The following is a 23,683-nucleotide window of genomic DNA, read 5'->3' as shown; positions in this document are numbered from 1 at the left end:
CTTACAAAACTTATACCTTAAGAAAAGCTGATAGTCAATATAAAACCAAAAGATTATGAGATTAGTGGCAATAAAATAGACTTTAAATTTTTGTTTTTCTTCTGTCCCATATCAGGTGGCTCTTCTGACATGAGACAGAGATTTTGAAATTTACTTTAAACAAGCATGCTTGGGTTTAGAGAAAGAGAGAGCCACACTCCAACTCCAAAGACAGGTTTAATCTTTAATTGGACTGGGACTACCAAAAGACCATTTGCATTATATGTCTGTAGAGAACAGCAGAAACAAACATTCGGGAAGATTTAAGAAATGTTTTCCTATTTGAAATGTGATACACCAATAGGCCAATTTACTCTTTTTCTTGGGACATTTTTTCTGGGTGATTTGTCCATTTTCTTCAGATGGCCCATCTGTTCAGTGGTCTTTTGATTTTTTAGTTGCATACCTTTATTCTCCTAAAAAGACAGAAACAAAACCCTTCCCCAACCCTAACTTTGAAGACATTGTCTTTTGGCAAGTTATAGCTGATCAAATATTGGATGTGTATTATGAATATGATATGATTCCTGTTCCTGACTGTATCTTGTAACAGAATAAATAATTAAGTCAATTCTGTATCATCTGGTATAAATTCAGTGGTTTCAACATGCAAAACAACTCTTTCTGCATATTGCAAATTAGTACCAATGTTGAGAGGTTCTTTAAAATCCCTTAGTACCATGAGAAGAGTATATATTTCTGACTTTTTGACAGAATCATAAGGGTTTTGAACTACTTTACTTAAATTTTCTGATTTGTAACCTGCCTTTCCTGATTTATTTGCATCACTATAGAATATAGGGGTTCCAGTTATTGGTGTGTCCCATACAATGCAAGGAAGGATCCAGTCAGTTTTCTTTATAGGTTGAATGGCTGCTTTACTCTCTGATCTTTAGGCAAGGTCCATTTATTAAAACACAAATAATATACCACTATAACTTCCTATACATTCTATAAAAATAAACAAAAAGAAAGTCAAATGATTTGCCATTAAGCAGGAGCTGCCATTATTTATCAACATCATCCAATAAGGGCAAGTCTTTCCCTCCTGGATCAAAATTTCTTTCCTTGATCATGAGATTGAAGGAAAAAAAATGATTTCTATGTAAAAATTATGCAAGTCTGAATGGCAGTGTAGGGAGGAACATGGAGGTGGCACTACATAGAACACTGGACTACTCTGAAAGTTTATGAAGACTTCAGAAGTGTTTCCATTTAGGAATTTGCAGGTCATTCACTCAAAATACCACAAGCTTATTATATGTCAAATACTCCACTAAATATCAGAACAGGCTATAAGTTGCTTATATGACTACAGAAGAGTTATGGTATAACACACTATGACAAACAGTGTTTTCATCCAACAAAAAGACTAATTAAGTTCCTTAATATTAGCTGACTTCCAGATTAATCCATGATCTCCAAAATGAAGCCCATTCTACTATTTAGTATTCACTGGCCTCCCACCTCTCAGGCATCTGGCTCCCAGCAACAGGTTCTCCCTAGAATGCATTTCAGGAGAAAGCCTTTTTATTTTTCTAATTTTTTTTTTCTAGACAGGGTTTCTCTGTTCTGGAACTCACTCTGTAGACCAGGCTGGCCTCGAACTCACAGAGATCCACCTGCCTCTGTCTCTTCAATGCTGGGATAAAAGGCGTACACCACCACTGCCTAGCCCAGGAGAAAGCATTTTATGTGGTCCTCTGTGGTTGCTCCAATACTCACAAAGATCTGGCCACCTGTTTGAGATTATCAGCACACTGAGGGCTGAGAACAGCACACGTCTGAAAGAGTTCTAGGGATTCTTGGATATTTCCTTCCAGGCGGAAAATCAGTGCTGCCAAGCAAAAGAAAATACAGAAAATAAACCACATTCTTGGATGAAGAGGCTGGCATCAGAATAACTGGAGCAGGAGGAAAGATTCCACATCAGAGAAAGGGTTGAATAACTTTGAATAACTTATCACCAAATGAGCAGAAGCGAGCAAAGTGTCAGTAAGGTAACCCTGTAATGAGCTAACTTCCACCTGCCCTTGCTCCCAGCATCTTACCCAGATAACTGATCTTTTTGCAAATCACAGAAATTCTTCATAATATTTTGGCTGGGTGGTTGGTGGTGGCACACGCCTTTAATCCCAGGACTTGGGAGGCAGAGGCAGGCGGATCTCTGAGTTTGAGGCCAGTCTGGTCTCCAGAGTGAGGTCCAGGACAGCCAGGACTGTTATATAGAGAAACTTTGTCTCAGAAAACCAAAATAATAATAATAATAATAATAATAATAATAATACTTTGAAGGGCTGGCAGTGGCTCAATTTGTTAAGTGTATTTGTTACTCTTGCAGAAGACTAGAGTTCAATTCAATTCCCAGTATCCACATGGTGGCTCACAATCATCTGTAATTCCAGTTCCAGGAGACCCAATGCTCTCTACTGGCCTCTACAGGCATCAGGCATGAAAATGTAGGTAGACATACATGTAGGCAAAACAGTCAAATATGTCAAACAATAATTTTAACATATATTTAAAAATAAAAAACATTTGGGCTGGAGAGATGGGTCAGGATAATAGCACTGGCTGTTCTTCCAGAGGTCTTGAGTTCAATTCTCAGCAATCACATGGTGGCTCACAACCATTTCTAATGAGATCTGATACCCTCTTCTGGCCTGCAGGTGTGCATGCAGGCAGAACACTGCATACATAATAAATAAATAAATAAATCTTAAAAAAAATATTCCCTGGTGTCATGCTCCAGGTGCATGTGCACACACACACAGAACTGTGTTCAAATTTCAAAGGATAGTGAATACTTTTGTGAGACAGTATCTGAATTTAAGTATTTCCTAAGTTGCTTGGTTGTTTTATTTCCCAAGAACCTAGACTAGGGCTGGAGAGATGGCTCAGAGGTTAAGAGCATTGCCTGCTCTTCCAAAGGTCCTGAGTTCAATTCCCAGCAACCACACAGTGGCTCACAACCATCTGTAATGGGGTATGGTGCCCTCTTCTGGCCTGCAGGCATACACACAGGCAGAAGATTGTATACATAATAAATAAATGAAAAAAAAAAAGAACCTAGACTAAATATATTTTTTCAGTAAGGAAAGAAACAATATGTCTTACCTTGGACATAGATCGCATATTCACACAATCCCTGAGTCTCCTGAAGCTGTTCTTTAATCAAAGCCTAAAAGAAAAGAACACTTGAGTAGTGATTAAGTGTTGCCAAGAAAATAGTAGAAATAGGCAAGGGCATGGACGAGATACCTAGGATACTAATACTGACTAGTCAGGTAGCTCCTTCAAGAGTTTTGTTTTTCTTACCATCACTTATTTTAGAATGAGGCTAGCAATCCAAGGGCTCTTGGCATATTTCTGTATATCCCTCATTTAGAATACTTTTAGGGCTGAAAAGACAGCTCAGCAGTAAGGGAACGTGTTGCTCTTCCAAAGGACTGAGGTTCAATTACCAGCACCTAAAAGGCAGCTCATGACTGTCTGTAACTCCAGTACCTGATGCCATGTTCTGGCCTCCTCCAGCACTGCTTGCATGTGGTGCACAGACATACATGTAGGCAAACATCTGCACACATATATTTAAAAATGTTTTAAGTTTTCTGTTTTTGCATTATTTTAAAAAGGAGCCATGAATCGTGGCACATGCCTACAATCCCAGAACTCAGGAGGTGAAGACAAGATCAAGAAATCATACCCTACTAACTACTGAGTTTGAAACTAATCTGGGCTACATGAAACCCTGTTTCAAACAAAACCATCGAAACGATGACAAATATGAGATGACGACCACAGTGACTGTAAAGTCTACATTACTGTCTTGGGCTAGCGTGAAGGCAAACACACTTTTAATCCCAGCACTCAGGAGGCAGAAGCAGGTGAATCTTCGAGGTGAGTTCGAGGACAGCCTGGTCTACTTAGGAAGATCCCGGTTAGCCAGGGATACAAAGTGAGACCATATCTTTAAAAAAAATTTAATTAAGCTACTATCTGGTTCATGACAGAAAAACTTTCTCAACCCCTATTTCAAATCTGATTAGTGAAGCTAGTACCATTGCAGATCAGCAAATCACATGGACTCGGCTAGGGTGCTGTAGGAGCTCAAAAGACAGCATCTGATTCCAACTCAGAGAATTAAGGAAGGCTTTCCAAAGTGAAGTTTCAAACTGTGTGTTGGCAAGGGGTGGAAGAAAAGCTGAAGGAGTGCTGGGCGGTGGTGGTGCACGCCTTTAATCCCAGCACTCGGGAGGCAGAGGCAGGCAGATCTCTGTGAGTTCGAGGCCAGCCTGGTCTACAAGAGCTAGTTCCAGGACAGGAACCAAAAAAAGCTATGGAGAAACCCTGTCTTGAAAATCAAAAAAAAAAAAAAAAAAAAAAGAAAGAAAGAAAGAAAAAAGAAAAGCTGAAGGAAAAGAGAGGGTCAGAAAGAGAAGGACTGAAAATGTCATACTAAAGGGCCTGAGCATTTAGGAAATTTGTGATAGCTTTAAGCAGGTAGGAACCTGGTCCTATTTGCTATACAGAAACATACTAAAAAAGAGATAAGATTAAAGTCAAGGTTGATAGATAAACTATTATTTAAAATAATGAAATTTAAAGCAGGAAGGTAGGGGGTGCAAATTCAAGACATTCACTGCCACGCTGTGCTGCGGACACTGCTGGCCCAGTCTGCCTCTCATCCCTTCCATTGCTGCAGTCCCTCACCTTGCATGCTTCATAATCCTTCCGGATATAGTGGAGATGGATCAGCCAGTTCTGTTTCTCCACAATAGGAAACTCTGGAGCTAGAAAGTATTTTTTGACATAACAAACAATATAATCAGTGTTAGGTCTTCTCCCTTAGCATATCATGTCTAAATTAACCATAAATAATTATGATACCATGTTAAATTCTTCATGGAATATGTAAATATCTTGTTTTCTGAATTATATTTATTTTGTGCCTCTCCATGGGTACACATGTTCCACAGCTGTATGTATACTTCTGTATATACAGAAGTCAGAGGACAATATTGGAGATGTTGGTTCTCTCCTTCCACCATGTGGGTCCTATGGATTGAATCTGGACTATCAGAGTGGCAGCAGGTCCCTTAACTCACTGATCCATTTTGCTGACCCTTGGACTAATTCTTGGTTGACATACAGTCATCTTCTAGGCCTGTGGTCAACTGACCCATGGGTCTGACTCTAGAGAAAGGGTAAAATACATACTGGACTAACAATCACAGCACATACTAACTAGCCCTACTAACTAGCTCAATCATTTGGTTATTAAATGAGGTAACAGCAGAATGATTCTCATATCCAGAAATGGTATAAAATATTAATAATTATGTCAGACACTTGCATAATTACAACTGAATTTCATAAATCTCAGCTACTCAGAAGGCTGAGAAAGAAGTATTTTAAGTTCAAGACCAGCTTGAGCTGCACAGTGAATTTGAGTCAGTCTTGAAGATAAATAGGACATGGATTTTTCCCTCAGGAAATTAACAAAGGAAAAAAAAACTTTTTAAATAAAATTAAATGGCACACTTATTTAACATATGCATAAAGTTAGTGAAGTTCTGGTTTGTACAAGAATTGAATGCTGGGGGCTGGAGAGATGGCTCAGAGGTTAAGAGCACTGATTGCTCTTCCAGAGGTCCTGAGTTCAATTCCCAGCAACCACATGGTGGCTCACAACCATCTATAATGAGATCTGGTGCCCTCTTCTGGCATACAAACATACATGGAAGGAATGTTGTATACATAATAAATAAATAAATCTTTAAAAAAAAAAGAATTGAATGCTTAGGGGGCTGGAGAGATGGCTCAGTGGTTAAGAGCACTGCCCGTTCCTCCCAGCACCCACATGGCAGCTCACAACTGTCTGTAACTCCAGTTTCAGGGTATCCTATATGACACCTTCACATTAATGCACATAAAGTAAAGTTAAATAAATTATAAAAAAAAGAATTGAATGCTTATTACGCAAATAAAAATTAGTGTACACTGACATATTACCCAAAGAACATTTAAGTATATTACAGGTCACTAATAAATCTAACTGAATAAAATAAAACCTAGATATTGTGTAAGGGTTGAACCATTTCCTAACATGCTTTACAAAGCTCTGCTATATATATAATAGAATCAATAAGACAAAGAAACAGGTACATATATATATATATATATTATATAAATATTACATACAGACCTTTTTTTGGTCTGGGTTTTTGAGATTCAGGAACCTGAGTTTTCTGAAATGAAAGAAGTTATGTGTGTTAAAGCAGCCCATGTATTGCTAATTAAAAGCACATTCATATAACAAGAATGATCAGTAACTCACCAGCCATGTAATCAATCCATTAAACGAAGAGACATATAAAAAGAGGCACTTTGATTATGACTTAAATTACCACATTATTCTTTGGCTATCCAACTTGCTCATAATGCATAATACATATTATATGTGCATTTATAACTTACCAAAATTACAATGTATAAAATATACTCATATTAATACACTAAACTGATAGATACCTCATAAAGTATATTTAATGTTCTACTTCTAAGAAACCAAACCAGAAAATGTTTTTCATATTGCGTGTGTGTGTGTGTGTGTGTGTACTCATGTGCACGTGCAAAAGGGACATCCTTTAAGAGTCTTTTATTCCGTTCACGGATGTCTCTTGTCAGGCTTGATAACAAGCCATTTTATCCACTAAGCCAGCTCACCAGTTCATGATCTCTGTTTGATAAAAGGTAGACAGCTCAGTCAGTAAAGTACCTTTAGCACAAGTATGAAGACCCACGTTCTAGTGCTCAGTAGCTGAGTAAAAGCTGAGTGCGGAGGCATGTGTGCTGGGAAACAGAATCAAATAGACCCTTGGAGTTCACTGGCCAGCCAGCCTAGCCAAATCAGTACTCCAAGTGCAGTGAGAGACTCCGTCTGAAAAAATAAGGTGGAGAGCAATAGAGGAAGACGCTGGACATGACGACAGTGTACCAACAGACCCTGTAACTTATTAGAAAATCTTTAAATGGGTTTTTCTTATATCAGATCCCTAATTTTATACATTATACTCCATGATATGGGCCAGTTGTAGTAGCACACACCTTTAATCTAAGTACTTAGGAAGGCAGGGCCAGGAGGATCTCAGAGTTAAAGACTATCAATCTACCTAGGACAGCCAGGGCCATATAGTGATAATCTGTCTCAAAACAAAAATGAGAACAACAGAAAGATTTATATGCCTTAATATAAGGAGGAAAATACTGGCTGTAATTTTTCAGAAATAAAAGAAACTTTTAAAAATATTTCTTTATTTTATGTGTATGAATGTTTTGCCTGCATGTTTGTTTACTGTGTCTGTGTTTGGTACCCACAGAGGTCAGAAGAGGCATTGGATCCCCTGGAATTAGTCATGGATGGTTGTGAGCCACCACATGGGTGCTGAGAATGGAACCTTGGTCCTCTGCAAAAGCAACAATCTTAACCACTGAGCCATCTCTCCAGTCGCAAAACAAAAAAATTTTGAAAACGTACAGTGTAGGCTGGCCTAAAACTCATGACTCTCCTATCTCTACCTCTTCAATCTATACTACTAAGTTGCATCTCCATAACCGGCAAAAGAAACTCCATACTCAGATATATCATGAGGAAAGGCTGACCAAGCCAAGCATGGTGATGCATGCCTATAATCCCATCACTTAGAAGGCTGAGAAAGGATGATCTACAGTTTGAGGCTAACCATAGATACACGGGCAAACCCTGTTTCAAAAAACAAAACAACAGAACTGGAGACAACGGCTCAGCTGTTAAAAGCATTGACTATTTTTACAGAGGACCCAGGTTCAAGTCCCAGCACCCACGTGGTGGCTCACAACAGTCTGTAGCTCCAGTTCCAGGGAATCCAATGCCCCTTTTGGGCTCTGTGGGCATCAGGCACATGGTACACTCACACATATTCAGGTAAAACCCCCATACATGTAATCTTTTGTTTAAAAAAAAAGCCCTAAAACAATAAAAGCAACAACAACAAAAAAGTAAGGCAAGGGCAATAAAAAACAGTATACTAAGTAACTCCCACTGAAATCCTGCCCTAGCTCAACAAATTCTAAAGGGCTAGGGTGTCATGAAGTGATGCAGTACATGGCTAGCATGGATGAGATCCAGGTTTAATTCTCAGTTCCAATAATAATAATAATAACAACAACAACAATAATAATAGGCAAGTGTGGAAGACTCAGAATTTCAGTTTATAGACTCTTATGCTTTTAAAGAAATTACATTAGGAAATAAAAAAAACAATCACAGAATGAAAGAGGGAGTGAAATGAGCAAATGAACTGGTAAAAGCATGTGAGTATTCTCAGCAACTCGTTACACAAAGAAAAAGTGTAGCTTGTGGTATGTACAAGGCAGAAGCACAAAATTAAAAACAATAAACAGGCAAAACCAAAAACAATAGAATAAACAGGCAGATAGCAATGGGTATTGAAGGATCTGATGATTCCTACAGCATGCAGAAATTAAGTCTGCATCCTAAATGTCTTCAGTACTCACAAAAGGAAGATGCCATGTGGCTACTTCCTCCTGGAGGAAGGAGGGAGTCTTACCAGACTCAAAGAGTTGAAAAAACTTCCTGTTCTCACGAAGCTCAGGATTTACACACACAGGATCATCAACGCAGTAAATAACTGCTGGGGAGACAGTCGGGTCAGGCTTAGTGAAGCTGTGCAGGAGTGCAGGCTTGGGAAGTCATCACCAGTGCTAGGGTGGGCTTTTCTGCGATGTAGCTGCCTTTAGGTCACCTATGTTATCATAGTAACCCCACACAAACTTTCTGGTTCACCAACTAGTCGGAGAATCATTTCTTTGGCTTGTTTTAAGTAACCTACCCTTAGGGAGGACAAATGTTTGTTCATATCGCCCCCAAGAAAAGTTGCACAACATAACTGGTACCCAAACAGGGTCCAAGAGAACCAAAGAGGAGTAGGGAGGAGGGGTGGTTGCATGGTCCCTATGATGAGGGTGAGGAGACATGTTAACTGAGGCTGATCTGTCTTAGAGTGGAACAGAGCCAATCCTGACATGGCTATCTTCCCTAGATAGAATGGCATAGTATGTCTCGTTGCAGGCAGTTACACGTGTCCTGCAATGGGTGATATGACATCTGATTAAAGCCACACCATCTAAGACTGAAGTGTCCTTAGGGAGGAATCCCAGTATACAGTATATAATATGGCGCGGCAAGCTTCTTTAATAAAGGGTGACCACCATGTACATTTGAGGATGTTTCCAAGCACTGATATACTAGAGAATACACTGCAGTCTCTGAAAGTAGACCTTAAACAGGGTGTAGCAGCTATTGTACAGACTTTAGTGTGGGCAAGAAGATATGCAACTGAGGCTCAGCTCTCTGCCCCAAAGAACTTGCCTATGTAAACAAAAGGCAGGGCTGTCCTCTACATCAGCCTCTGATCTAGCAGTAAAGGGGGAGGGTAAGATGGAGATGCTACCTTGCCAGGTCTTACAGCTGACAGGATACAAGGGAAAGAATACAAGTCAGATCTGAAGCTCTCTGTCTAGGATCCAAGAACTTGGAACCATTGGGAAGAACTGGAGTGTAGAAGAGGAACACAGAAGTGAGAAGATGCTCCTCAAGTCTGACCTTCAAGATAGAGGAAGGGGGAAAAGTCCATGATTCAGTGTGCAATCAGAGGCCTGAATCATGGCCCTGAAGAGGAAACTATGGTAATTAGGGAATATTCTGCCATCTGAACTCTTGGACTGGAGGAAGACTTTTAAACAGAAAATGAAAGAGTTTCTTATAGCCAGAGACTACAGACATGGGGGTGAAGTGATCAGTCCAAGTGCCATGCAAGCAGAAAAACTTAGTAAAACAACTACCCATTCTCCCTTGAGCCAAAGGCTGCAGAACATTAAGGCAATACAAGGGAAATAAAGCTTCTGATGGACTGGCTCTCATGAGTGAGTCATTAGGGACACTTGGCTATTACAGGCTGAGGCTCCTGGAAGAAAATAGAGGGACAGACATTACTGAGGGATTAGGCATGAGAAAGGCAGGCTTTGATGTCCAGTCTACTGGGGTCCAAAAGCACTACAAGATGGCTCAGAAAGTCTAGCAACTTGAGTTCAACCCCCAGGATCCACATGGTAGGAGGTCCTCTGACCTCTGCATGTGTACTACTGTGTACACACACACATACACGTAAATATAAAAAACTTTTAAAGAAAGGACTAGTGAGATGACTAGCAGGTAAAAGCTTTTGCCTCACAAGCCTGACAACCTGAGTTCAATCACTGGAACCCACAAGCCTGTAAAGCATTTTAAAAAATATTTATTTCAGCAGGTACTCAGGACTGGCATGGGGCTTTTGTGGTTTTATTGAATCCCACGGTTGGATAAGATCTTTATGAAGTAGGAGAAGCCCTGGAAGATGTACTTTAATAGCCATATACATATATTTAGTTTGTAAGATACTAAAGCATTCAAATAGGAATGAGAGAAAAAACAAAGAATGGGTTCTGTCCAGGACATTATAAGGCAAAAGTGGCAAGACTTGTGTTGACAAGAGTTATTAGTGGCCGGGCGGTGGTGGCGCACGCCTTTAATCCCAGCACTCGGGAGGCAGAGGCAGGCGGATCTCTGTGAGTTCGAGACCAGCCTGGTCTACAAGAGCTAGTTCCAGGACAGGCTCCAAAAACCACAGAGAAACCCTGTCTCGAAAAACCAAAAAAAAAAAAAAAAAAAAAAGAGTTATTAGTGAAAAAATTAACAACAAAAAAATGTGGTGCCAGGGAACTTTTAAATCCCAAGCAAAAATTCACAGAATGCATCAATGACTTAAGAAAAAAAAAAAAGTAGCCTTTCCCCTGGCTAGCAGCGCGGAGGCCACACGATGCCTGGAGTTACTGTAAAAGACGTTAACCAGCAGGAGTTCGTCAGAGCTCTGGCAGCCTTCCTCAAAAAGTCCGGGAAGCTGAAAGTCCCCGAATGGGTGGACACAGTCAAGCTGGCCAAACATAAAGAGCTTGCCCCCTATGATGAGAACTGGTTCTACACGCGAGCTGCTTCTACAGCACGGCACCTGTACCTGCGTGGTGGTGCCGGGGTTGGCTCCATGACCAAGATCTATGGAGGATGGCAGAGAAATGGTGTCAGGCCCAGCCACTTCAGCAGAGGCTCCAAGAGTGTGGCCTGCTGCGTTCTCCAAGTCCTGGAGGGACTGAAAATGGTGGAAAAGGACCAGGATGGGGGCCGCAAGTTAACACGTCAGGGACAGAGAGATCTGGACAGCATTGCCGGACAGGTGGCAGCTGCCAACAAGAAGCATTAGAACAAAGGATGCTGGGTTAATAAATTGCCTCATTCATAAAAAAGAAAAAAAAAGTAGAACTAAAAAAAATATTAAGCTTGTTTCAGAGGTGGACAGAGTATGTGGTGTCCATTTCTCCCCTGCGAGAAAATAGACTGCAGGTGGAGCTGGTTCATTCAGGCCAGAATCCTTTCAACAGTCTAATAATGGAAAAGTAAGTGCCACATTGCTGACCCAGAGCCTGCTAGAATCAGAGGCAGCTCTAACAGGTAGCACAGCAGGCAAAACTTCAGCGCTGCTTCCCTTGGGCACAAGTCAAGCTAACCAGCACTCAGCCCCAGCCAAGGTCATCAGAGGTGGGAAGGTGTACATCAGCACCCAAGATGCTCATAGAAATGACTGTGGATTATGGAAGACTAGTCACCCATGCAACTGTTGTACCCAACATTGCTCTTTGAGCAAAAAAACTGATACAAGTGATGAGATCTTTACATGCTATATCGAAGCTTACTAACAGACAGCAATGGGATTTTTAAATTCTACCCACCCTCTATAAAAAGTTTTCATTAGTGCTGCGAGATGCCTCATGGAAAAAATGCTTGCCCTGAAAGTGTGAAAACCGGAATAGTGATCCCCAGAACCCACACAGAAGTTAGGTAGGCATGGCAGGCAGAAACAAGATCCTCTAAGAAAGCTGGCTAGCTAGACTAGCTGTTTGGTACAATCTAGGTTCAAATAAGAGACCTTGTCCTAATAAATAGAAACAAAGAGCAACAGGGAAAGACACCTGGATACCATACCTTTGGGCCTTCACATGCATCATGTGCACACTCACCCACCACAGACATAAGCCCACACATATGTAAACACACATACTGAGAACATGCACTCAAATACCTGCAAAAGAAACGCTTTTGTTATATCAGTTATATGCTGGGAATTTAACCTGGATTCTCTTCAAGAACAAGTGCTCTTAACCACCAAGCCATCTCTTCAACCCAGCAATCATTCTTATACAGTGAAGTACCCATAAAAATCCCAAAGGACAAATTTTAGAGTTTCTGCAGAGATAACACATGGAAGTTCACAGGTGAAAAGCTGGAGAAGACATGGCTGGAAACTCTGAGTTCCTTCTCCTACCCATACCTTGTCCTATATATCTCTCCATCAGAATCCTTTATAATAAACCAACAAATAAGCATCTTGAATTAAATTGCCAGCTGCTTAGAAGCAAACCAACAAGCTGCAGCTCAACTGGCATGGGAAGGGGGCAATCCTGGAGGCTGAGCTCCAGACACATGGTACTGTCAGTACAGAATTCGGTTTAAGTGGACATCCAGCTGCTATCTGCTGCTCCTGCAGAACCGCTCCCTTGTATGGTGTGCAAGGAAAACTCCACACATACATCTGGTATAGGAAGCAACTTGTCATATTGTGTATATAGGAGAAGAAACTGGGTCTAAGGCTCATTTTCTCCTCAGAAATGAACAAAAAATTAAGGGAATGAATTTGCATTACAAAATCCCCATATAACAAAAGATTAGCAGCAGAAACTAAATACAAAATAATCAGGAAAACAGAAAAGCACAAAAATAAGCAATACAAAGAATCATTATACCTCAGGAAGGGATAGCCAATGATTTTCTACCCAATAATCAGGACAATGAAAATTAATATAACAGTAAGGCATAATTTCATATCTACCATAACTGCAAAATTTTAAAGAACTGTTGGTAGAAGCATAAGTATGATAAACACCTTAAGTTTCCCATAAACTACTAAGCTGAAGATGTACACAAGCGACGACCCGGCAATTAACTTGCAGGTGTATCCTAGGACAACTGTTAACCATGGCAGCACTGCAAGGCTAGGACTATGGTGGGGAAAGTGTGGGTTTTTATTTTTGTTTTTAATAACTGTTTTGTCTGTGGTAGTTCTAGTTTTTGTCTTGGTGTACTCAGGCTCATATGTGCTAGGTAAGTACCACACCAGGATGTTACACCTCGAGCTCCTTTCTTCCAAATAGACAGCATCTCCCTACAGATCTACGTATGTTTTCCTTTGTCACAAAACAAACACCACCATGTGGGTGCTAGGAACCCAACCTGGATCTTTTTCAAGAGGATTCTCAAGCAAGTGCTCTAACCACTGAGCGAACTCTCTAGCCTCTAGAAAGTTTTTAAAGATCACTTTAAAAATGAATAGATAATCCCAGCACTTGGGAAGTGGAGACAGGATTATCTCTGTGAGTTTGAGGCCAGCCTGGTCTACATTATCTAACTCCAGGCCAACCAAAGCTACAGAATGAGACCCCATCTCAAAAAACAGTAACAAAAACACCCTCCTGAAATTCTAGTTTCCATGCACTGAAAATAAGAAATTGCCACACAAAAAAGGGAAAACTTCTAGCAGTAAACATAACAATGAAAATAAGTAACTGAAGGATCAAACATAAAAGTCATTTCAAAACTAAAGCCATTCTCTTTCAATACAATTAGACTCAAACATACAGCACAATTTCTGCAATCAAAGAAATTAAGTTCAAGGTCTGTTACACACTTATCTCCTGCAGCAATAATATACATGCTAAGTGCAGTGGCACACACCTTTGATCTAAGCACTACACATGAGAGTCAGAGGCAGGCAGATCTCAGGCAGTTGACGGCTAGTTCCAGGCTATACAGCAAGTCCCAGGCCAGCCAGGGCCACATGCTAACTTAGACCCTTTCTCAAAAACAGTAAAAAGGTATGGTACAGCAGTACTGTGGAATTGAAATACTCTTCCTCTCTCATATTTATGATTGTGTACATTATGCATTTCTCTGATGGTTGTAATAGGCCTCTAGACCTTAGTAGGCCCTGAGGTCTTAGCATAACTGACTCCATGATGAAAGTACCATTCAAGCCATAAAACTCAGCACACAGACAACACTACCTGAAAACAGACCTAATTCATTGAAGGAAAGTCTCTAAATGTACTAAGCTTCCTTTCTGACTTCTGTAGTTCTGCTTCCATCTCACTGTTCTTGTTGACTGAAGTGTGTTAACCAGAGTATGGCTTTTGTGCTTAAATGCTCTCCCTATGAAAGGCTTGGTGCTACAATGGAATCTTGAACATCTAGTGTAGTTGCCGGCCAGCCAGCTAATAAAGACTTTCTATTGGCTTAAATCCATGTCCCAGGATCTTCACTCACGACAGTGGTGCCAATACCTTAAACCTAATAACACTAATCATGCTATTTTAATTTTTAGCTTATGCACTGAGCTTCCTTCTCTGTATTGAGTTTTCTGAATACAGACTGCTGTGATTACCCTGCAAATAAAAGAGCAAACAGCAGAGGGTTCTACCTGAGACAACACTACATTATAAAACTGTCAACCAGAGGCAGCTAATTTAGTCTATATTTTCCAAGGTGTTTTTCAAATAACAATATAAAAAAAACTGAAATAATTCTATTAGTGCAGGAGTGCAGGGCAAAGTTTGAAACCCAACAGTAAAGTAAGGGAGAAGGCTTTATATTTGGGATTTCTCAGAAATTTAATTCAATTATGAACATCTTCCTTTAAAAAACAAAAACCAACAAAAAAAAACCCTACTGCCAAAAAACTAAAAATAGAATTATCAGCCCTTGCCTAGTGGTCCAGAGGTACATATTTACATTACCAGCATCTTGGTACTGAGACAAGGGAATGGCAGCTTGGGATATGCAAGAAGACCCTATCTCAAAACAAAACATCCCTATGATCCAGCCTGCCTACGACTGAGGACAGACCTGAAGAAAACACAATCACTGCAGCACTGTTCATAGTATGAAAGCAGAGAATCAGTGGAGGAGCCCAGCAACGGATACAAACAAATGGGTAAATATATCACTTAGTCAGAAAAAAGATGAGGTCTAATCTGCAGCAGCGTGGGGAAAGTTAAGCCAAGTAAAATATGCCAAGCAGATAAAGCCAAGGCACGTTCTTGCTCCTCTATGGAAGCTTTTAAAAAGTTGATTTCATGGAAAAATAGAGTGGAACAAGAGGTTAGCAAAGTAGCAGAACAAGAAGTGGGGAAAGGGAAAAGATGGAGTGGGAGAAAGTTCAATAATAGGAACCAAATGCCGACAGATAGGAGGAATAAATGCTTATGACCCGCAGCACAGCGTAGGGATGGCTACTGGTCACAATTTATAGTTATAAAGAACTAGGGGGGAAAGGAGTTTAAAGGTTCCAAACCCGCAAAGAAGAAATACTAAAATAGAAATGCTAATTACCATTACACACAGTACGCATGAACTGACGTATCATCATACTATATCTCATAAACGTACAATTATTATGAGTCAATTAAAAAATTCAGCTGGGAGTGATGATGTACTCCTGTAATCCCCTCACTAGGGAGATGAAGGCCGTAGGATTGTGGTAAATCCGAAAGCAGCCTGGACTAACTAGCAAATACTATGTACATACAAGACCCGCACAAACAAGCAAGGACATGAGAGATGTACAGGGATGCAAAACGCCAACTACTACTGGGTCAGCCTGAATTCACGTAGGCTGTCTGTGAAATTAACCAAAGCTTAATTTAAACAGCTGAGTTCTGAAAGAGCTCATTTCCAAAACATGACCACAAGGGGAAACAAGGGCCAGTCGCAGTGAGAGGGCAGGAGCGCTGAGAGCTCACGGGCTCCGTCCTATCAAATTTCGAATCCACGGTTATCAAAAACTGTCTAGCGAAGGTGCGTACGCCCTCCCCAGGAAAAACAAAAAAAAAACCTACAGAGCAGGAAAAACAGCCATCACCAGTGAAAATCGCTCTCTTCTGCCCGAGCGGAGCAGCAGTCCCGATACAGACCAAGCGCTAAACAGCCTGGCACTCGCCCAGCCTGGCGGGGAGCGCGACCTGGCCGCGTCGCATCCCCCACGGCCACGTCGAGCGCCTCGGCGTCCGCCTCGCCCGGCCTCGGCTCCCCGCCCGGCCTCACGGCCCAGCCGGGCCCCGCCCTGAGGCGGTCACTGTCCCGCAGAACCACAGCGCTTACCATCCTAAATTTCTCCTCAGCCATCTTGGCTCCGCCCACCGCTGCGCGACCGGAAGCCAACCGTTTCCCCGACAGCCAGCAGAGCCGGAAGTCGTAAACCGGGGAAGGAAGGAGGAACCCGAGCCAGGAAGTAGGTTGCCGAGAGGAAGGCAGCGGCGGTGAGGTTAGTAAACTCCTGGCGTCTCCATAGAGTGACGTGACCACAGATGGCATAGCTCGGAAGAAAAAGGTGAGGGAACTCGCAGCCGGAGGTCAGACATGATCTCTGCACCGGTCTGGATGACTTTAGAGTGTAACATGTCAGTCAGATATTAGATAACGAAGCAAAGTTTATGAAGAAAACAGTTCACTCAATAAATACAAGTAGCTCCTAAACATACGAAAATAAAACTACCAGGAAGAGGAATATGCAAGGGTATGTTTCCAAGAGATTTGATCTACCTCACGTTGACAACAAAATTTGTCACCGACATATTTGTGAGGAAAACATGCTTTCTTCACCAGTGGAAACAAATTGGTCAAGCTCTCAACAGGCGTTTAGCAACTAAAAAAAAATTAAAAATACACATAACCTTTAACCAAATTGTTTCAATTATAGGAATTTATTCTATACGTATAGACATGAAACATGGCTTTACATACAAAGTTATCCAATGTGTCATTGTTTGGAATAAACCAAAGCTTGAGAAACAACCTAAATACCCAACAGTAGAAATTAAATAAATTATAAGAAGTTCATATTATGTAGCATATGAAAAGAGGCAACTATTTACATGATAAGAATTGCCAAGGTACACTAATAGATAATGACAACGTGCAAAAAATGCATATAGTATTTATGTTAATAAAGAGAAAGCAAAAATAAAGAATATGCACACAGTTATTTATTAGAAAATATTTTTGGAAGAATATTCAGATACTAAAAGTGGTTACCTCTAGGGAAGAGAACTGGGTAGCAGAGATGCAAAGAACAGAGGTAGACTTAATACAACTTTTAATTTTACACTATATGCACGTATTATCTATGCCAGTAATAAAGATAAAATTAACAAAATGTATCACATAGCATTCGGGTTGTGAGAACTGCTAAGAAAGAAATATAGAACAATAGGAGAAAATAACCAGGGGCTTCCACCTAAACTAGCAAGGCAAGCTTCTTCTAGGTTGATATTTTAAATTACATCTAAAGAATAAGGCATTATTAGCTGGAGGAAACAGGCTGAGGAAGCATGCAGACCAGGGAAGAATTCTAAGGCAGAGAAAGAAATTGTGCCAAGACCCTGAGGATGGAAAAAGCTTGGCTAGTTTGCAGCACAAAGGACATTACAGCTGGAAAAGAAAAAAATGAGGAAGTGTTGGTTCCCGTGGTTGAGGAGGTTGTACAGTCCAGTAGGGTAGACCCACCAAGGCCATTAGACCTGCCAAGGCCATGTGAGGGAGTCTATTATAAAGGGCAGTGGGAAGGCACTAGAGTTTTGAGTAAGGAATGGCTTGCTAAGAATGAACAGTTCAAGAGTTCTTGTTAACTACTGAGTGGAGAATTAATTAAGAATGCCAAGAATTAGCAGGGTGCAGTGGCAAGCATTTAATCCCAGCACTTTGGGAGGTAAAGGCAGGTGGATTTTTATGAGTTTGAGGCCAGCCTGGTCTATAGTAGGGAGTTCTAGAATAGCCAAGGCAAAATAGTGAGACCCTGTTTCAAAAAAGAATAATGTCAAGAATTGATAATCTAAGAGAGATTAGTTTCCTTGGATAGAAGAGATGGTACAAAAGAATAGAAAAGCGGGTGCTTAGTGGCACACACTTGTGACCCTGGCACTGGAGAGGCTGCAGAAAGACCAGAAATTCATGAACAGCCTTAATAACATAGTGAGCTCCAGGGCGGCCTGCCTGGCTATATGAAAGGCTCTCTCAAAAAATAGTAGTAAACAGATAAAAATAAAAGAGGAGGAAAAACAGGCCTGGCAATCTTAGCCCTGAGAAGGCTGAAAACCAGAGGACTGCCATGAATCTGAGGCTACTGTGGGCTACACGTGAGTTCCAAGCTAGGCGTGGCTATATGGTAAGACCTTTTTTCCAAAACAAACAGGCTGGTCACAGTGGCACAGCATTTAGGAGGCAGAGGCAGGAGGATCACCCAAGATAGGCCTGTCTAGTCTATATAAGACATTAAAGAAATGTAGGAAATATCTAGAGTAAATCTATGATCATAAAAATTAATGTTGGTGAATGAGGGAAAGAGATTCATGTTAAAGGAATACTGTCAGGTTTCTAACCGCGAAAACAAATTATGTACAGCCAAAACTATACATGGAAACCCTGTCTCAAAAACAAAAAGCAAATTGGGTGAATTGTTCAGCCAGTTACTAAGGTGGAGAGCTTTAAGGATGTTAGTAGCAAGTTAATGATCTTGCTCCCCAGTACATAAACCTCCTTTGAAGGGACCCTGTGAGGATAATATTCTTTAGTATGCAGAAGCCTTTATTATATGTTTTACATTTATTTATCATGAGGAGGGGGTGCATATACTATGGCACCTATGTAGTGGTCAGAGAACAATTCTTGGAAGTCAGTTCTCTCCTTCCACTGTCAGTCTGGAGGATGGAATTCAGGTCATTGGGCTTGGCAGCAAACATTGTTACCCACTGGCCCATGTTACCCATCTCTCTTTGACCCCAGACTTTAGGAAGAAGATAGAACCCCCCCCCTTTTTTTATTGCAAGGGCTACCATTTTCATTTTTAAAAAGGGCATTTGTTTCTCAAATTGTTTGCATCAAACATAGTGTTTCAGTTAGGTAATTAGAATATCTCAAAGAAAAATCCTAGGAATTCCTTAGAGCATGTTTAGTGTGTCACAAGCACATCTTCGTTTCCCTTGGCAAACTCCCATCAGAGCGGCTCTTTTCATCAGAATGTTCAAATTATGTAGCTGTGGGATGAATTATGAACAATCACTATTCCTTCATTTGTTTAATGATGGCAGGAGAGGTATTAAGCATCATAACGTCCATCTCTCCAGTGTAAGTCTAAAGAAGCTGCAGCTACATTTCTCTATGTGGAGTATTTAATTTCTGGACTTTAAGGTTCTCAGCCAACTTTGTTCTGAAGCCACCTGCTAGGCATCTCTCTAGCATCTCAGGCTTCCCAGAACCCACACCATTAACTGTCAACATTGTAGGAAAATGCCCCTTTAAAAGCACACTAAGTACTAAGTATTCATATTTTTCAAAATCTTTCATGGAATATTGCCTCTTCATGATAGTACAAATGACTGTAGTCAGTGGAGAATGTAGCCGAAGCAGACAGTGCTTTGCTTATAAGACAAAAATACTAGACATCTCCAAACGTCCATCACCAAGGACAGTTGAAATGAATCAAAGCGAGATGCTACTGTAAGATATACTATCTAGCTTGTAAAAATTCCTGGACATGTAAAAACATAAGCAGCTGCAGGTTATATAGGGAAAAGAAAGAAAAATATGATAAGCTTCCATTTGTTGGTTAAAAATAAAAATTACCAGACTGGGCAGTGGTGGTGCACACCTTTAATCCCAGGACTTGGGAAGCAGAAGCAGGTGGATTTCAGTGAGTTTGAGGTCAGCCTGGTCTACAGAGTGAGTTCTAGGACAGCAAGGACTGTTTCACAGAAAAAAACCTATCTCGAAAACAAACAACCAAAAAAAATTAGTGGGCCCAGAGAGGTGGCTCATTAGTTAAGAGCACTCGTGGCTCTTTCAGAGGGCTGGAATTCAGTTCCCAGCAACTGTCAACTGCCTGCAACTCAGTTACATGGAATCTGACACCCATTCTGGCTTCTGTAATGCACGTATACAAACACATAAAATAAAAACATGCTAGAGACATGGCTTAGTGGTTAAGAGCATTCGTTTTTGTTTATATGTATACAATATAGTTTGTTGAGACAGGGTTTCTTTGGTAGCCCTGACTGTCCTGGAACTCAATCTGTAGACCAGGCCGGCCTCAATCTCACAAGATCCACCTGCCTCTGCCTCCCATGTGCTGGGATTAAAGGTGTGCGCCACCATCGCTCAGCCCATAGCACTTGTTCTTGCAGAGGACCTAGGGTTGGTTCCTAGCACCCACATGGTGGTTCACAACTGTTCATAATTCTAGTTCCAGGGATCCTCTTCTGATCATCATAAAGCACCAGGTACATATGTGGTGCAAGAATGTTAAGTGCAAGCAAAACACTCATAACACATAAAATATATAAATCTCAAAACAATTTTAGGGTGGGAGAGTTGGCTCAGTAGTTAAGAGCACTTGTTCTTGCAAAGGACCCAGGTTCAATTCTCAGAACCCATATGGAGTCTCACCACTTCCTTGGACGAACAGAGACAGGCTGATCTCTGAGTTCAAGGCCAGCCAGGGCTGTTACACAGAGAAACCCTGTCTTGAAAAACAAAACAAAGATCTTTTTGAAAACCAAACAAAACAACTTAGCTAGATGTATCGCAGGCAACTGGCTAAACTACTACAGCAAAACTGCAACCGTGGGAGGAGGGGAATACAGGTAGTAAAAACTTGAGCAAAACACCCAAGGGCAGAGTACAATTAAATGACTTCTTTAAAGTCCCAAAAGAATACAAGGTCAGCATGGAATGAGAATTCTATACCCATAAAATAATCACTTGGGAGGAGGCGACAGGAGGATCAGAAGATTATCCTTAATACACAGAAAATCTGAGGCCAGCCTGGGCTACACGAGACCCTGTCCCAAACAGAATATAACAATTCTGTATCCAAATAAAACAGCCCTCACAAAGAAAAAAAGGGAAATACATTCTTCCACCAATGAAAAGTCAGAGAATTCATTTCTAGAGAAAGGAGAGTGGAGGGCTGGATGTACAATTTACTGGTAGAGCAACTGCCTAGTGAGTGTGGTTTAATCCCTGGCATTCAGACTTGAGAAATTAGATCAGATGAAACCTTAGGTTTACTGGAAACCAGGAAGAATAATAGTACGTACTCTAAAGTTTATAGATATATAAAAAGCAAATAAATCATTAAAGTATTAAAGTACCATATACAACACACACATATATATGTGATTTCTAGTTCTACACAGACCCATACAGAACATATTAGGTTTTTAAATTATAAATTCACTGAAAATAAAATTCCATTTATACTAGCCACATCTAAGTGTTCAATAACCATCATTTAGCTACCATATTTTTAAGTACAATGTATATTCCCATCACCTTGGGCAGTGTTACTGTAGAGTGAGAGGGAACAAAGAGTACTGTTTTTTTGTTTGGTTTTGGTTTTTCAACACAGGGTTTCTCTGAGTAGCCCTGGCTATCTTGGAATTCACTCTGTAGACCAGGCTGGCCTCGACCTCAGAAGTCCACCTACTTGACTCTGCTGGGATCAGAGGTGTGTGCCACCACTGCCAGGCTTAGTAGCAAGAGTACTTTAAGCTTTACAATGCATGTTTCTGCGGCTCTTCTTCCTCTCCCCTTCTGAAACCTTTCCCCCTCCATTTTTAAAAATGACATTTATCTCTTCACTAGGAGAAGCCTGTACATGATGTGTGTGGATGTGAGAAGACAACTTGCCGAAACTGATTCTTTCCTACCCTGTGTGTCTTGGGGATGGAACTCAGGCCATCAGATTCAGCAGCATGCACCACTTTACCTGCTGAGTCATCTTAACCCTCCCTTTAAATAGACTATACTGGCCTGCAGATAGGCAGGCAGGAGACTGGACAGTAACTAGAGTACAGCCTGCAGCTTAAACTTTTAAAAATAGCTCAAGGGTTTAATGTACAAAGCCCTTGAACTGTATTTAGCCCGTGGTATAGTTTGTTAAAGTCTCTTAATTCTTCACACTACAAAACTCTATGACACTTAGAATCAGAAAAGCATCTGATAAAATTTAGCAATGTTTCCTAATAAAAATGCTCAGTAAAATACAGAAAGAAATGAACTCCTACAGGTTTGTAAGGTACATGTATTTAAAAAAATTTACCACTAGAACTGGGCAGTGGTGGCGCACAACTTTAATCCCAGCACTTGGGAGGCAGAGGCAGGCAGGTCTCTGCATTCGAGGTCAGCCTTTGTAGAAAGCTAGTTAAAGGACAGCTATGGCTGTTATACAGAGAAACACTGTCTTGAAAAATAAAACAACAAAACAAAACAACAACGACAACAAAAAACTTACCACTAAATCATACTTAATAAAAACCCAATAAAATACCTCTATGCTGGATGGTGGGGCATGTCTTTAATCCCAGCACTCTGGAGGCAGAGGCAAGCGGATCTCTATGTGTTCAAGGCTAGCCTAGTCTACAAGAGGTAGTTCCAGGACAGGCTCCAAAGAGAAATCCTGTCTCCAAAATGAAATAAAAAAATAAAAAATCCTTATCTCTGATTCTGGGAACAGAACCAGAAAGTCACTGTGACATTTTTCTAGCACTGTACTAGATTTTAGCACCAGGATGGAAGGGCAAAACAAAATAAGCATACAACCCAAAGGGGGAACATAGAGATTGTCCAGAAGATAAAAACTGCTGCTGCAACAAACCTGACAACCTGAGTTCAATTCCCTTGTAAAAAGTTAAAAGTGGTGGGTTATCTAACATAGAGTCAGGCAGCCAACATCAGAAACAACAGGCACTACCTCAGCAAGGTGGAAGAAAAGAACATTGTCCTCTGATCTCCACACATGTATTGTGGCATGTATGCTCCTACACAGGCAAAATAAAAATATGAAAAAACAAAAGTAAAAACATCATTTGCAGAAGTGATTTTGCATATTTGTAACCCACTGAGCTATTTTTAGAACTAATAGGTTTAGTAAATGGCTTCAAGATCAATATGTAAGATCAGTTTTATTTCTTTATAACAGCAAAACTAAAAATGGCATTTAAAAATTAGTAGTTTTAAAATAAAAATCAGCCTGGCATGGCCACTTACATCTGTAACAATAGTACTCAAGTGGTTGAGGCAGGAAAACTTGAGTTCAAGGATAGCTTGTGCTACAAGCATGAGATCCTGTCTAAAAACAAAATAAAAAAAAACTAAATGGAATGCGTGTGTGTGTATGTATTATTTTCAAATACCCAAGAGCAAAAACTAAGGGAAACTACAAAGCACTATTAGAAAAAAAATTAAGAAATCCTAAATAGCTAAGCACGGCACACATGCCTGCAACCCCAGTACTTGAGGCATTCACAGTAATTTCTAGTTACATATAGTAAATTCAGGGCCAACATGGGTTACTTGAGACCCTACCTCAAAACACAAGCAGAAAAA

The 23,683-nt window shown here is 40.6% G+C and overlaps 1 protein-coding gene and 1 pseudogene across 2 annotated transcripts in view; one reads left to right on the top strand and one right to left on the bottom strand.

Moving 5' to 3' along the window:
* Bbs4 (Bardet-Biedl syndrome 4) overlaps positions 1-16,772 on the bottom strand; it is a 38,678-nt gene extending 21,906 nt beyond the window's left edge. The window contains exons 1-5 of one of the 2 annotated variants that reach the window (XM_075965688.1): positions 16,403-16,772; positions 6,248-6,290; positions 4,753-4,832; positions 3,157-3,220; positions 1,765-1,876 (exon numbers count right to left, since the gene is read on the bottom strand). In XM_075965688.1, coding sequence (XP_075821803.1) covers positions 1,765-1,876; positions 3,157-3,220; positions 4,753-4,832; positions 6,248-6,290; positions 16,403-16,615 — 512 coding nt within the window. In that variant the 5' untranslated portion in view covers positions 16,616-16,772. Of the gene's footprint in view, positions 1-1,764; positions 1,877-3,156; positions 3,221-4,752; positions 4,833-6,247; positions 6,291-16,140; positions 16,360-16,402 lie in introns of those variants that run through there. The other variant, XM_075965689.1, reaches the window with a different exon arrangement.
* LOC142845977 (small ribosomal subunit protein eS19 pseudogene) lies at positions 10,928-11,432 on the top strand (annotated as a pseudogene).
* Positions 16,773-23,683: the final 6,911 nt, after the last annotated feature.

This window comes from Microtus pennsylvanicus, chromosome 3, assembly GCF_037038515.1.
Source record: "Microtus pennsylvanicus isolate mMicPen1 chromosome 3, mMicPen1.hap1, whole genome shotgun sequence".
NCBI lineage: Eukaryota > Metazoa > Chordata > Mammalia > Rodentia > Cricetidae > Microtus > Microtus pennsylvanicus.
The sequence above is the reverse complement of the archived record's forward strand: the minus strand, read 5'-3'. Positions and strand labels throughout refer to the sequence as shown.